This window comes from Oenanthe melanoleuca, chromosome 13, assembly GCF_029582105.1.
Source record: "Oenanthe melanoleuca isolate GR-GAL-2019-014 chromosome 13, OMel1.0, whole genome shotgun sequence".
NCBI classification, from domain to species: domain Eukaryota; kingdom Metazoa; phylum Chordata; class Aves; order Passeriformes; family Muscicapidae; genus Oenanthe; species Oenanthe melanoleuca.
In genome coordinates this window covers 13,815,950-13,826,516 of record NC_079347.1, presented here as the reverse complement: position 1 = coordinate 13,826,516, position 10,567 = coordinate 13,815,950, and the positions used below count along the sequence as shown (strand labels likewise).

Genomic DNA, 10,567 nt, shown 5'->3' with positions numbered 1-10,567 from the left:
TGGACCCAGGATGGATCTTCCCCAGTGCAGCACAATCCCTTCCCCAGAGAGAAGTTCTTCCTCTTGGTTCCTCAAGCTATCAAGCTATTATATATCCTTCTTTTCATTCTGTCTTATTAAGGCAGCTGTTTTATTATGCCATTTGCTGTCAGGCCTTTCATACTGAAATGAACTTTCATACTTTCATACTCACAAGTGCCAGAGTCCTTTTCCTTCCCAGCCCCCTGCACTGCTTTCCCCAGACCAAGGGTCTGTGGCTGCTGTGCTGGCTGCAGAATGTCCCACAAGTCTCCAGCAAAGCCAGTTTGCTAATGCTTCTGGTTTGTAAACACTTTTCCTCTCCAACAAAAACCAGGTGCTCCACACACCACAGTCTCTTCCCTGCTCCATCCAGACCTTGTGGAATCCCAGCACTGCATCTCCCACCTGAACCTCATGGTATTTGCTGAGCAGCTGTAAAACAATTAATTGAATTTAATTATTGAGAGGATGTTCATGTTTCCTGCATGCTTACACTCTATGTTATCTCAATCACACCAGTGCTGGTCTATAATTCTCTTTTTAATGAGTTCCCAAAATATTCCCATAAGAAATATTCTCAAACCAGCTCCTCTATCTAGACTCTGTGAGAGGCTGAAACCCCCCTAATGGTCCCTGGGGAGGGAGAAGGAGTTTCTGCTGTGCTGGGTGCATTCTGTATTGACACCAGGCAATTCCTGCTCTCCACAGCAGCAGGATTTAGGGGAGCCAAGGTTTTCTCCTCCTCCTGGTGTGATTCAATCTACTGTGCTTCTTCAGTCCACTGCAGGGCTATTGCACAATCCCAGATGGGACTTGTGGGTCTAAAAGCAGACCAAGGAATTACCTCATAAAAGTGAAATAGTTTCCCCTCTGACACCAAGCCAGAGTGGACTCTGCAGCCAATTTGCTCTGTGAGAGACCAGAGCATGGAAAAATTCTGTACCTTCACTATTTTACTCATGGCATCTTTGAGGGAAAAGTAAAAAGATATTGCCTCTGTGGTAAGTGCCTGGCTTATGGACTAAGAGGTTTTCAAATAAACTCCTCTTCAGCAAAATCCAAACCACTGAGAGGAGTTATGGGACAACCTTTTTGAGCTGGTAGTTTCCACGGAGAGCAGGAATCCCAGGTTTTTACATCCCAGATAGGTCTCAACAGGACAGAAAGGAATCCCACCCAGGGACACAATGATGCTCCAGAAAATACCCCCAGAGCAGCTCTGAAAGAGATATAGGCAAATGTTAAATAATTACTAAATAAACATTGATACTTTGAGACATTCCCCTGCTACAGTACAACATTTATCAAGGCTGCCTAAGGGAAGACACTCACAGAAAGGAATAGTGCCTGACTCTTCCTTGTCACCCAGGTCAGGCTCACAGGACTCTGCAGTTGTGAGCTGGCCTCTCATCACCTCAGGGCTGGTGGAATCAACCCCTTCACTTCACACATAAGTGACTGCTGCCTTAAATAACCCCCTCACCACAGTTCCTTTTCTTCTTGGTAAAGCTTGAAATGAGAAGCTGAGTTGGCTTTTCTCTTCCTCGAGGTCCAGAAAGCGACGGACCTTTAAAGGGAGGTACCACACCTACCTCCCACTCACAGCAGCTCCCCTCTCACCTCTCACTGGGGATTGCAAAGCTGGCCATGCCTCATGTATCAGTACAGCTGAGACCTTCATCCTCCTTGAAGGACAGCTGTGACTTCCTACCAGGGGAGGCACTGGAGTATGGTTTAAAGAATAGCTTTATCCTCCTGGAGAACACAGGGACTGGGGTCTGGAGGATGCCTCCTCCCAAGAGTGGGGCAGGACACCTGGCTGGGCCACAGAAAGACAGGGCTGCAATACTTGAAGAATGGCTTCAAACACTCATCCTGTTATCCGTCACTCCACAAAATCATACTCAGAGGTCATCTTGTATCTCCTCCAAACAGGATTTGTTTGCCACCACAGCCACTTGCTGTGGTGAGATGAGATGTCTTGGCTGTTCTCATGTTTGCATGATGAGGAGTTTAGGAGTTACAAGCAACAAATTCTCCCATGACCAAAGCTCCCACATTCTCCAGGCCAGACTGAGAAGTAGCTGTGTAAATAGGTTTGTTTACAGTCAACCAAGTGTTTTCATCCCAGAGACCCAACCAGATTCCTGTTCTGATGATGTGACTGCCAAACAGCACCAGGAAGAGCACAGATCCCTGCTTGGGTCTGTGCCCATCCAACACGGCTGTGGGATCTGTGTCCCCCCTGAGCTCAGCCTGCTGCAGAAATACCAACCTCGTGGGACACATCACCTGCCTCAGTGTGAAAACTCAGACCCACCTCCAGGAATTTGAAGGGGGCAATTCCTGTCTCCTAGATCTGCACAGCAGCTCCCATCCTCCCTGGAGAGCATGGACCTGCTCCCAGGGCAAATCCCCACTCAGCCTCAGCACCAAGGCAGCTCTACAAAGCATGGGGGATGAAACACTTCAAAACAAGCTTGGACCAGGGCCATGCCTGGCCATGAGCCAGAGAGGGGCCAAGAGCACTGTGAGCAGAAAAGGTGTTTATAAACACCTCTCCAAGCCTCCTGCACAGCAAGACAAGCTGTGGAAATGCCTTTGGCTCTTTCCTGCTCATCTCTGGCTGGGCTCCACAAGAATTTCCAGGGTATGTTGCTGTCCATTTATCTTAGAATTGGGAAGGAAGGAAGTTGGAAGAGTTTAAATTAAGCTCCAGTGCCTCTGCTCTCCTCCAGGTAGGCATTACTCTATTCCTGGATGTATGTAGCACCCTTGAAATTACTGCTTTAGGTACCAGCTGTGCCTGCAAGGCTGCATTCACTCACACACACATATTTGTCCCCAGGAACCAAAAAGCAGGTTCTGAGCTTCTGCAGTCAGCTTAACACTGCCTTGAATACACCCATTAGCCTTGTGGCTGCAGTTTACCACCACAGGAAAAAAAAATATTCAAAACCAGGGGCACTAAAATCACTAAGGGGGTTCAGGGTCCAGGGGAACAATTATCTGGATGCAGCAAGAGGTTCCACCATAGGAACATCAGCTACTTGCAATCCAGCAATGAATCTGTGCACAGCTGGATCTGCACAGCTCCATCTGCACAACTGGAGTTTGCTCTTCATTGTGTGAGTTTTGGGAGAGTTTTCCCTTCAGAGCCATGTAAACCAAACCCCACAGAGGATGGGGAGCTGGGATTCTGTGTGCTGGTTGTGGTTGGGGTAGAGTTAATTTTCTTCCCAGTAGGTGCTATGGGGATGTGCTTTGGATTTGTGCTGAAAACATGGGTGATAAAGTAGAGATGTTTTGTTTTTCCTGAGCAGGGCTTACACAGAGCCAAGGACTTTTCTGCTTTTCACATTTCCCCACCAGTGATTCCTTGCTTTATTTTGCTGGTGCACGTAGCTTTTACTTTCCCTATTAAACTGTCTTTATCTCAGCTGCCAGTTTTTCTCACTTTTATCCTTCTGATTCTCTCTCTCATCCCGTCAGAGGGGAGTGAGAGAGTGGATGATGGTGCTGAGCTGCCATTTGGGGTCCAAACCGCAGCACTGTGTCATGCTGGCAGCAGCCAGCCCACCTGAGAGCTGAGGACTCACTCTCAGAGTGGCAACAGTCAGGTTAGCATCTTCAAAGAAAAACTTTGGGGAAAAGAAAAAGTCAAAACATCCTTTTCTTGGATGCAAAACTGGTGAACTGTGATTTGTTCTAAACCTCATTTCAAAATTGCTATTTGCTCTGTATCTTCCTTCTCGTCCTTGCAGATGTTTGGGGCTTTTTTGGCCCCACATGGAAGTAGTCATCCCATTTCATCCCAGCTCTATGAGCAACCTTGCTCCCTGGGAGCAGATTGCAAAAGATCTATTCCAACATTCTCACATACTTTTTAAGGAAAGGGGGTTTAAAGTAATCTGAGAAAGAATCCCAGCCTGCAGAAAGCTGCATTGGGGAGGGGATGGAGTATTAACCTCAAAACCAGAAGTTACAAATGGCCAGAAAGCCCCCCTGGCTGGAGGAGGAGGTGTGGAGGTCTGAGGCATGCTCGTACCTGGGAGTCTCTAGTGCCAAGATCCTCTCTGCCTTCCCCTGCCCTTTTCTCCTCTGGGAGCCTGCACCAGCTGGAATGCTCTTTGCTACATTTGGGACCCCACCTGGTGTGATCCAACAGCTCTAGAGGCTGGAAATTAATGGCAGGATAAAGCAGGCATTGTGGCATGGGAGGGGGATGCACTTCTATCAGGCAAAGCTGGGAAACCCAGAACTGCAGACAATGCCAGCCAGTGCTTTCTAAAGCACAGTTCCCAGAAACTTGCCTTGAGGGGATGGATTCACAGCACACAGCATGTCCATAAGCCCAGAAGGAAAACAAGACCAGAGAGGGTGTCAGCTGCCTTGCTGCATGGCTGTGCAAGTCCAGAACCAGCAGTCATGGCTGGAGGAACAACAGGACCATCTGGGCACAGCTCTGGAGACAGCAGCAAGGCAGCATGAAAGCAAGAGGAAACAAACAGTAAAAAACACAGGAGGTGCTGTCATCTTAATGAAAGGACAAAGCAGCTGGTCACCAGGAGCCAGAGCAGCTGTGCCTGTCAGCCAGCTATGCCCACCCTCCTGGACATCCCTGTGGACTGAGCACCTTCCCAGCCAATGCCATGGGCATGGGAAGAGGGAAGGGAAGGAGGAGGCCCACTCAAGCATCACACCAGTTCAACTGGAGGCAAAGAAGCCACTTGGATACTGGGAAACAGGCAGTCACATATATGGGTGACACAGCCTTTGCTAACTGCTGCACATGATGCTGGGCTCTAGTCCTCACTCCTCCTTAGGAGACAAGGAGCAAAGGGCCCTGGGGTTATACATTATTCTCACTAAAAACCAGCAAGATTGGAATTTGGTGGCCATTTGTTGCTAGCTTTCAACAGAAGAGCAGCCAGCTCCTGGAGAACCATGCTTCCCTCTTAATGCCTCTGAGAACCAAGAACGGGGGAGGGTCCTCACTCTCTGCAGGTGACAACACAGCAGAGTTCTCCATGGTCAGAAAGAACAAATGAGGGGGAAGCCAGCTGGGAAAAGGGCAGTGAGGGACTTGCAGGCCAGTCAAAGGAGAAGAGAAAGCACACTGGAGTTGGAACAAGCCATCATGAAAACAATCCCAAACTTAACTCACTTGGATAGGACATCACATAGTGCTTAGAAGAATTAGCACTTTATCTTTGCAGACATGAGAAGCAAGAACTTGTTCTGCCATTGTGCAGTCACTGATTCTTTATATCTTTCTTTCTTTTTTGTTTTTTGTTTTTGAAGAGCAAGCAAAAGAGGCATCATTACAGCTCACCATGGAAACTGCCACTGTGGACAAGGAATGGTCAATATGTCCTCGGGATGCCACCCTCTAGAAGGTGGCCAAAAAAGGCACAAATCCTGTAGCCAGGGCAAGTCTGGATCCAGCTGTGTCCCACTCTGGAACACCTGGAAGCCAGGCTCCCTGGCAGGGGTACCCCTCAGGCAGTAATCCTCCAGTACCCCTGTGGAGGAATCCTTGCCTCAGTGCTCCCCCAAATGAGATTCATCAAAGGAAGGGGAGTTGCTTTCTTGGAGAGAAGCGGTTCCAACTGGAGGGCTGCAGTTGTCCGTGGCCAAGCTTTCCCATTGTTATTTTACAGTTGCTTGATGTTCTGAAAGATATTTAGAAAAATGACTTTAACTGTCCTGTGCCAAAATGGGTGAGGGTGAAAAAAAATGAAATTTGGCAGGGATGTTATTCATTCAGCATGTAGCTTGGATGAGGTCCAGTGACTAACACAGGAGTTTTAACTGATCTGGGAGACTAAAAACCATTCACAAATAATTTGATTTAGGGTCACTGTGATTTCTTTTTATAAATAATTTTCATTGAGAAGTATTTTTTTTAATTAGGATCGACAGACCCTAATAGCAACGCTATTGTGTGCACTGCTCATCATTCCCATCTTCCTAAATGACTTTCATATGTTGTGTGCTGGTTTCTTGTTTGCTGCACACGATGGGGCTTGTTCACGGGGTAACCAACGCATCACAACAGTGGATGAGCCCTGCTGAACTCCTCTCTCCAAAGGCACGCTCCAAGGAGGACCCAGATGGAAAGTGAAGGGAGCTTTCACCATCCTGTTACACTTTCCTGGTCTGAGCCCCAGACATCCCCTTGTGGCTGTAAAAGCCTTCTGAGTGCTCTGCATCTGAGAGATGGCAACAGCAACTCGGCTCCAACTCCCACCATGGCACAGGGAGTTCTCTGAACCAGAATTATGGTTCCTTTTCCATGGTGGGGAAGAACAGGATCAAGGGAAATATCTGACACAACCTGGGAAAAAAGCCTAAACTCAGTCACCTCCTAACCCAGTAGATCACCCAACACAGCCTGAATAAATCTGACTTCAGGAGAATTCGGACAGCGGATGAGAGAAGAATGACTCGGCGACTCAAATGAATCTTGCTTGGCAACATCCTCTGTGTGTGACAGCCTTTTCTTTGACTTGCACAATAACAATTGCAGTCCAGCCACTCCAGTTACTAATCTTATCTGTTGTTTGAATGGTTCTTAGCTTCCCTCCTGTTGATTAGAAATGTTTGTACAAGTTCTTGGAGTCAGCGGAGTTGTTGTTTCAAGCTGAATAACAGGCTGGGGCTCCAAACTTCAAGATGCTCGCAGTAATGATCAGATATGTTCTTAAAAGCCCACTGAATTGGATTTCAAAACAAAAGGCCCATTGATCTTAAGCCTGAAATCCCAGCCACAGCTCTGAAAACCTTTTCCCTTGCCTTTCCGAGGAACTGAAACTGGTGTGAAAAATGACTACAACAAGCAAAGAAAAGGAGGATTATCTTATGAGAGGAAGCTACCTAAATTTGCCCTCATTTAGGCTATCAGAACAGGGCTGAAGAGGGTATAATTGCTACTGAGAGACACGTGGAAGGGAAGAAACTGTTAGAAAATCTTGTGAAATCCCAAACTGAGAGTTGTGGGGCTGGAGATGAAAAGATTTCTGATTTTCAGAGAAAAGAGGTGTGGGATGGGTTTCAGCAGAAGCCACAGAGGCAATACAGTGTGCAGCTTGATAACCACATGGGAGACACTGATAGGATTGCCACAGCCAGGATGGGCAGCATGTGCTCAGGAGCTCCCTGCAGGATCCTGATCCAGTCTTTGGCCTGTACAAGGCCAAACCTGGACAATGTATGAAGAGACTCCCCTGGCTCCTGCACTTATCCATCACCCTAGTCCATCCCATTATGCACCTTGCACTTTTGCACCTTGCCTCATTTAGCAGCCATCCCAAGCTTGCCTTGGCTACATGATCTTGTTTTAGCACTGGGCAGACCAGTTTAGAGTCCTGTGGGTCCCCAGGATGGGCAGCTGTTGAAAAGAAAAATTGAAAATATTATCTTTTGGGATGAAAACCACTGTTTGTTTGTTTTTTTTTTTTTCTTTTTTCTGTTTACGTCAATAAGCAAATGTCTTATTCAAGCCAAATTCAGGCACAAAATCAGAGCATTAGGTAGTGGTTGTGACTTCCAACACTGAATGGTGTTGGGCAAGCAGAATCCCACAAATCATCATCTCACCAAAGAAACCAACACTGTCAGGTTGTTCCTGGGATTGCTGGTATCCACTTGGAGCACATCCACTCCCAAAACAATACCACTGGCCCGTGCTGGGGAGGAAAAATAACCTGTGCTGCTGGCCAGCATCCTCAGCACCAGCAAATTTTCACTGCAGCCCAGTCAGAGAGAGACCAGCCACACACCTCCAGGGCACAAATGCAACTCCTTGTGCATTTCCCAGCTCATCCACAAGGATACTTGGTGGTGATAGCAACAGGCTGCATGGATAGACCTCAGTTTGGTTGTTTAAATTTGTTTGACTTGTGATTAAAAAGAGCAAATCAAGAGAGAGGAGTTGCCAAAGCAGCAGCCTGCAGCTTGCCATGACAATGCCAACCTGGACATGCAGTTTCCATGCCAGGAAAAACCTAGGACAGCTCAGGTAGGCTGAAAACCAAACACAGCATCCACAGAGAGCACCGCACATCCCCAGCACTCAAGGCTTTTCTGCAGCTGGAAGCTGCAGCTCAGCCAGCACTGAAATATTGTTTCTGTGGTAAAAAGAAACTGTTTCTCTGTATATTGTTTTTATTACCCATGGAGTCACTTTCACCACGGGTTTAACCACAGCCATGGGGCAGGCCGGGGGTTCCTCCTGTGACATCTGAATATCCTCTAGGGCAACAAGATGTCTCGGCAGTTCACTCCTGTCTCGTCGAGAAAGCCATTTGTGTGCCAAGCACATTCCGCAGGCCACCCCAAAATTCACCTCATAGCACCACTCCTTGTGCAACACCTGCAGGGTTTTTGGGATGCTGCAGGTACATCCATGCCTTCCACAGAAATGAGCAGTCCTGGAAGCAGCCGGCAGGGAAGCGACTTCCACCTAGAGCAATCCAGCCAGTTTGCTTCCTGACCTGCAGCACCAGGAGAAAACATCCTTACCAGAGCTGCAGGTGGCTTAAAATTGAAGGTTTGGAAACAAGGACTAGAAGCTAAAGCATCTCCTCCAAAACCCACCCCCAAACCTCCAAAACCCACCTCCAAGCCTCCAAAACCCACCTCCAAGCCCCACCTCCAAACCCCCGCTGCGGGGGGACGCCCGATCCCCCCGGTCCCCATCCCCGCTGCGCTCCCGAGCCTCCAAGCCCCGCGCCACGCCACAGGCCTATTAATTACCCTCATTACCAACCCCGAATAAACACATATCCCTCCCGGGCATCCCACCCGGGTACCCTGGGCATCCCACCCAGGTATCCTGGGCCCGCTGCTGAGCGCTCTCCCGTGCGGTTCCCTGAGGGAAACACGAACCCGGCGGCTCTTCCCGGCTGTCCCCGGGATGCGGCAGCGCGGTGGCAGCGGGGCGAGCGGCGGGGCCGGGCAGGTGCCGGCGCCGGTGCCGCTCGGAGCGGGGCGAGCGGCGGGGCCGGGCAGGAGCCGGTGTCGGTGCCGCCCGGAGCGGGTTGAGCGGCGGGGCCGGGCAGGAGCCGGTGTCGGTGCCAGTGCTGGTGTCGGTGCCGCCCGGAGCGCGGCTCGGACGCGGCGCCGGTGCGCGGCGGGCGCGCGCAGCTGCAGTACCCGCGCTGGCCGCTCAGCGGCGCGGCGCTGCCGCCGTGCTCGCCGGGGCGGCCGGCGGCGGGGGCCGCTCTCTGCCGCCTTCCCGCGCCCTCTCCTCGCTCCGGCAGATCTCGCGAGAGCGCGGCCGGCTGGTGGCCGCGGGGGCTGTTGCAGCAGCGGCGGCGGCGGCGGCGGCGGGAGGAGGAGGCGGCGGCGGCGGCGGCGGCCGGGGGCGGCCGAGGAGGCGGCGGCGGCGGCGGAGGAGGCGGCGGCGGCGCGGGGGCGGCCGCGCCGGGGCGAGCAGCGGCGGGCGAGGCCCGAGCGGCGGCGGCGGCGGAGCGGCGGCGGCATCATGGCGGACAGAGACAGCGGCAGCGAGCAGGGCGGCGGCGGCGGGGGCGCGGCGGGCGCCGGGGGGCCGGGCGCGGGCGGCGGCGGCCCGGGCGGCGGCGGCGGCGGCGGCGGGGGCCCGGGCGGCGGGCTGCAGCACGAGACGCAGGAGCTGGCCTCCAAGCGGGTGGACATCCAGAACAAGCGCTTCTACCTGGACGTGAAGCAGAACGCCAAGGGCCGCTTCCTCAAGATCGCCGAGGTGGGCGCGGGCGGCAACAAGAGCCGCCTGACCCTGTCCATGTCCGTGGCCGTCGAGTTCCGCGACTACCTGGGCGACTTCATCGAGCACTACGCGCAGCTGGGGCCCAGCCAGCCCCCCGAGCTGGCGCAGGCGGCCGACGAGCCCCGGCGGGCGCTGAAGAGCGAGTTCCTGGTGCGGGAGAACCGCAAGTACTACATGGATCTGAAGGAGAACCAGCGCGGGCGCTTCCTGCGCGTCCGCCAGACCGTGAACCGCGGCCCGGGGCTGGGCTCCACGCAGGGCCAGACCATCGCGCTGCCCGCGCAGGGCCTCATCGAGTTCCGCGACGCCCTGGCCAAGCTCATCGACGACTACGGCGTGGAGGAGGAGCCGGCCGAGCTGCCCGAGGGCACCTCCTTGACTGTGGACAACAAGCGTTTCTTCTTCGACGTGGGTTCCAACAAGTACGGCGTGTTCATGCGGGTGAGCGAGGTGAAGCCCACCTACCGCAACTCCATCACCGTCCCCTACAAGGTCTGGGCCAAGTTCGGCCACACCTTCTGCAAGTACTCGGACGAGATGAAGAAGATCCAGGAGAAGCAGCGGGACAAGCGCGCCGCCGCCGCCGCCGCCCCCGCCGTGGGCGCCGAGCCGCCCCCCGAGGCCGAGGCGGCCGCCGCCGGGCCGCCCGGCGCGCTGCTGCAGGCCGAGGAGCCCGAGGAGGACTGACCGCCCGCCCCCCGGGACGCGGACTGGCCCCGCCGCCGGCGGGAGGGCGGGCGGGCGGCGGGGCGCGGGGGCGGCGGCCCGGAGCCCCCCCTCCGCCCGGACCCG

General features: G+C 52.9%; 1 protein-coding gene and 1 long non-coding RNA gene across 2 annotated transcripts; one reads left to right on the top strand and one right to left on the bottom strand.

Annotated features, from left to right (window-relative positions):
• Positions 1-5,268: 5,268 nt before the first annotated feature.
• LOC130258606 (uncharacterized) lies at positions 5,269-8,856 on the bottom strand. Its single transcript, XR_008841525.1, has 2 exons — positions 8,795-8,856; positions 5,269-8,519 (listed from the first exon to the last, which is right to left on the bottom strand). It is a non-coding gene; the product is annotated as an uncharacterized LOC130258606 (long non-coding RNA).
• A 66-nt stretch (positions 8,857-8,922) lies between these two features.
• On the top strand, positions 8,923-10,559 carry PURA (purine rich element binding protein A). The gene has a single exon (XM_056502137.1). It carries the CDS (start codon positions 8,942-8,944, stop codon positions 10,460-10,462), a length of 1,521 nt encoding a protein of 506 aa, XP_056358112.1. The 5' UTR covers positions 8,923-8,941; the 3' UTR covers positions 10,463-10,559.
• Positions 10,560-10,567: the final 8 nt, after the last annotated feature.

Excerpts from the sequence above, each read along its gene's own strand:
- PURA (XM_056502137.1), top strand. The coding sequence starts at position 8,942 with ATGCGGCAGCGCGGTGGCAGCGGGGCGAGCGGCGGGGCCGGGCAGGTG.